We start from the raw sequence: 3,590 nt of genomic DNA, 5'->3' as shown, positions 1-3,590 counted from the left end.
AAGACCTCTAATATGAATTTTTTAAAAAGATAAATAGTATTTAGTGCAATATAAAAAATGCAAATAATTTTTCTGCAGACCACCAAAATTTTCTCATGGACCACCAGTGGTCCACGGTTGGTGACCACTGCCTTAGGCCTTTGTTGATTCCCTCTATGATTGTTCCTGCTTTGAAGCATCTCCCAGCTTCTGGGGGAGCAGGGCGTTTGAAAGAGGGGACTTTGAGAATCAAATGGAAAATGGGGTTGGGTAGCAATGGGAAGGTTGCTCCCCTCTTGGGGGGGGGTGTAAGGAAGGAGGAAATGTGGGTGGAGCTATGGGGAAGGAGAGGCCAGAAGCGAATTTTAGAGGCAGTTTGGCAGTGGATTTCTCTTGGAAAATTAGGCCTGCAAACTTGAAGGAGGTGACATGCAGGCTTTGCCAACCCATAGCAGGTCTAAACAAACCTAGTTTAGTTTGCCCAGCCAAATGCAGTTCATGTGAGTTTATCTGAGCCTGTAAGCATGGTTGCAAGAGAGGAAAAGACCTGTTGACCTAAATGGGAGGTACAAGCTCAGGGGTATAATAATAATTACTAATTATTCCTTGAACAATAATTCCTTCAAAATGAAATGAAGTTTCTCACAGACTCACTTGCAAATCACTGACGGGGGTTGCAGAAGTAGGGAAAAAAATAAACTTCTTTGCTTAGTTGATTTCCAGTTTGGTGATATGATGGACATGTCCATGCAATTTTCTTGGCACCATGAGGGTGGTTTGCCAAGGCCTTTACCTGGAAGATTTAAAGTTTCTTTTATTTATAGCTACAGGTCCAAGAATGCTAGTCAAACATTTTCATCAGATAAACGGAGCCAAAGAGGAAATATAAATAAATCACCAGGCTAACTTCAAACATAGTGTTTTTGAATGGTGAGGAAACTGAACAGAATTTAATTCCTTTTATGTAGATTGTGAGGAATTGATCTGCTAATAAAAAATCATCCTATTTTCAGCCCAGCATGAACACTTTGATGGGCTATCTGCTAAAATAAAACCAGGTTATGACACACACTTGTAAGTAAGTCAGGAAGCCTGTAATTGTGGAGTCTGTCTGGCAAGAACAAAGACTGCTGATCCACAGGAAATATGCATATGTAAAGGTTGTAACAATTCTGGGTAGTTAGAAAGCTGATAAAAGTAACAAAGTTAGGCAACTTGCAGACCTCAGCTAAAAGTTAGATATAGAGATGGCCTGCAGCAAATAAAAGGAATATCAGATAACTCCTAGAGCATTCATTAGCCAAGGCTTAGGAATAGGGACAGCTACAGACCAATAGAAGAAATTGTAGAATTATTATTGAAATGTTTATTAGATGATATTTCTTATTATCCCACCTCATCCCATCTTCTTCTTTAGTGAAAATGTATAAAGGTTTCTTAATCCTTTGTTCTTGGCTCTCTTGGCATTTTGGCCAGGAGCCCTTTTCCTGGGGGTACCCCAATAAAAAGCAATCAAAACCTGCACCTCGTGTCTGGTGTCCTTCATTGGCTTCGACACCTTGCTCAGACCCCAATTGGGGACAATAACTTAGTTAGGAACAGAATTGTTACCTAAGAGTGTCCATTGGTGTAAAAAAGGATGCTACAGCAAGATATAGAGAAATGTTTTCAGTGATTTTATTAGCTTTTAAACAGACTTTTAAAAATTAGATAGGATTTTGCTATACAGTACTTCCCTTTAACGCACTAGATGATAAAATGTTAAACCTTCCTAGGTTGAAGGTTTTCCTGCAACATAAATATGGGATATTAAAAAGAGATTTAGATGTGAATCTTATGGAAATTAGGTCTCTATAGTTTCCAGGGCCTAAATCTGTTTAGTAGATAGTACTATAGTAGCCTCAGTCATATTAGTGATTCCTTCCTTCCTCCCTCCCTCCCTTCCTTCCTTCCTCAGAAGGGTTTTCACCTGGTGCCAAAATGAGGCCACTGTGGGGGCCAACTGAGGGTCTCTGGGGAGGACATTCCATAAATGAGGTGCCATGTTCAAAATGGCAAGATAAAGGAAGGGGCTTGGGAGTGTCCATGTCCCCTTGGGGAGTCCATTGTGACTAAGGAAGCCTCCCCATGGATGTTTCTTTCTCCCCAGGATTTTTCAATATCTTTTCATTTAGCAGGATATTTGGATGAGTAATTGATTGGGGATCCGTCCCAAGAATATTTGCTTCTCCCCAGATTTAAACCCCCCCTCCTTTTACAAGCTGATTGGGCCAATAATAATTGACGTGGGGGGACATCCCGTGAATGTTTGCTTCTCTCCAATTTGTTCTTTTCAAAATAATTTCTTGCCTGTCTGGAACCCATACCATATTTCAGACATCAATACAATTGAATGTGTCCAGAAATATTTTACAAGAAGAGTTCTCCACTCCTCTGAATACAACAAAATACCTTATGCCACCAGACTTGAAATCTTGAATTTAGAAAACTTAGAAATCCACCGCCTCCAACAGGACCTGTGTTTAACTCATAGAATCATCTATTGCAATGTCCTTCCTGTGGAAGACTACTTCAGCTTCAATCATAACAATACAAGAGCAAACAACAGATTTAAACTCAATCTTGAATGCAGAAAATATGACTTCTTTAACAGAGTTATTAATACTTGGAACACACTACCTGACTCTGTGGTCTCTTCTCAAAATCCCCAAAGCTTTAACCAAAAACTCTCTACTATTGACCTCAACCCATTCCTAAGGGCATGCATAAGAGCACAAATGTGCCTACCGTTCCCGTCCTATTGTTTCCTTTCATTATATCCAATTAATATAGTTATTACATACTTATGCTCATATATATGCTTATATATTATATAGTTATTTTCATGCTTATGCTTATATATACTGTTGTGACAAAATAAATAAATAAAATAAATAAATAAAGCTGACCTCAAAGCAGCAACAATTCTCTTCGGTTTCCCGCCTGGGCAGAGCCCAAAGGCGGTCAGCTGATTCGCCGGAAAAGGCTAGAAAGTAACTTTCTCTTTCTTTTTGGAGGCGGCGATGGCGGCCGAAGCGCCCTTGCGGGATTTGGTGGAAGAAGCCACCTGCTCCATTTGCCGGGAGTTTTTCCAGGACCCCGTGCTCATCCCGGAGTGCGGCCACAACTTCTGCAGGGGCTGCCTGACCCGCAGTTGGGGGACGTCGGAATCCGAGGCTTCCTGTCCCCAATGCAGACAAACCTTCGGGATCCACAGCGTCCTCTCCAACAGGAAACTGGCGTCTGTGCTGGAAGTGGCCAGGCGATGCGGCGCCCATCCGGCCGAGGAAGGAGGGAGCTTCTGCCCGAAGCACCGGGAGCCCCTGAAGCTCTTTTGTAAGGACCACGAGACCCTCATCTGCGTGGTCTGCGACCGATCCAAAGAGCACAGGGGCCACTCGGTGATCCCTGCGGAGGAGGCTTTCCCGGAATACCAGGTCAGCCAGGAGGAATCGCTGCGGGGGAGGGGGGGCATTCAGATCCCTGGTCTTCCTGGAAATCCTTAGATCACTTTACTTGCTTCCTCTGTTGTAGGGAAACTGGGTTTAGCCTGGCGCAGATGCCAATCGGAA

The 3,590-nt window shown here is 42.7% G+C and overlaps 1 protein-coding gene across 1 annotated transcript in view; it reads left to right on the top strand.

The window, feature by feature from the left end:
* The first annotated feature begins 3,041 nt into the window (after window positions 1-3,041).
* The window catches only part of LOC131192491 (zinc finger protein RFP-like), a 16,970-nt gene continuing 16,421 nt past the window's right edge, over window positions 3,042-3,590 (top strand). The window contains exon 1 of the mRNA XM_058171677.1: window positions 3,042-3,455. Coding sequence (XP_058027660.1) covers window positions 3,042-3,455 — 414 coding nt within the window. The remainder of the gene's footprint in view (window positions 3,456-3,590) is intronic.

Source organism: Ahaetulla prasina, chromosome 2, assembly GCF_028640845.1.
Source record: "Ahaetulla prasina isolate Xishuangbanna chromosome 2, ASM2864084v1, whole genome shotgun sequence".
Lineage (NCBI taxonomy): Eukaryota > Metazoa > Chordata > Lepidosauria > Squamata > Colubridae > Ahaetulla > Ahaetulla prasina.
The sequence above is the reverse complement of the archived record's forward strand: the minus strand, read 5'-3'. Positions and strand labels throughout refer to the sequence as shown.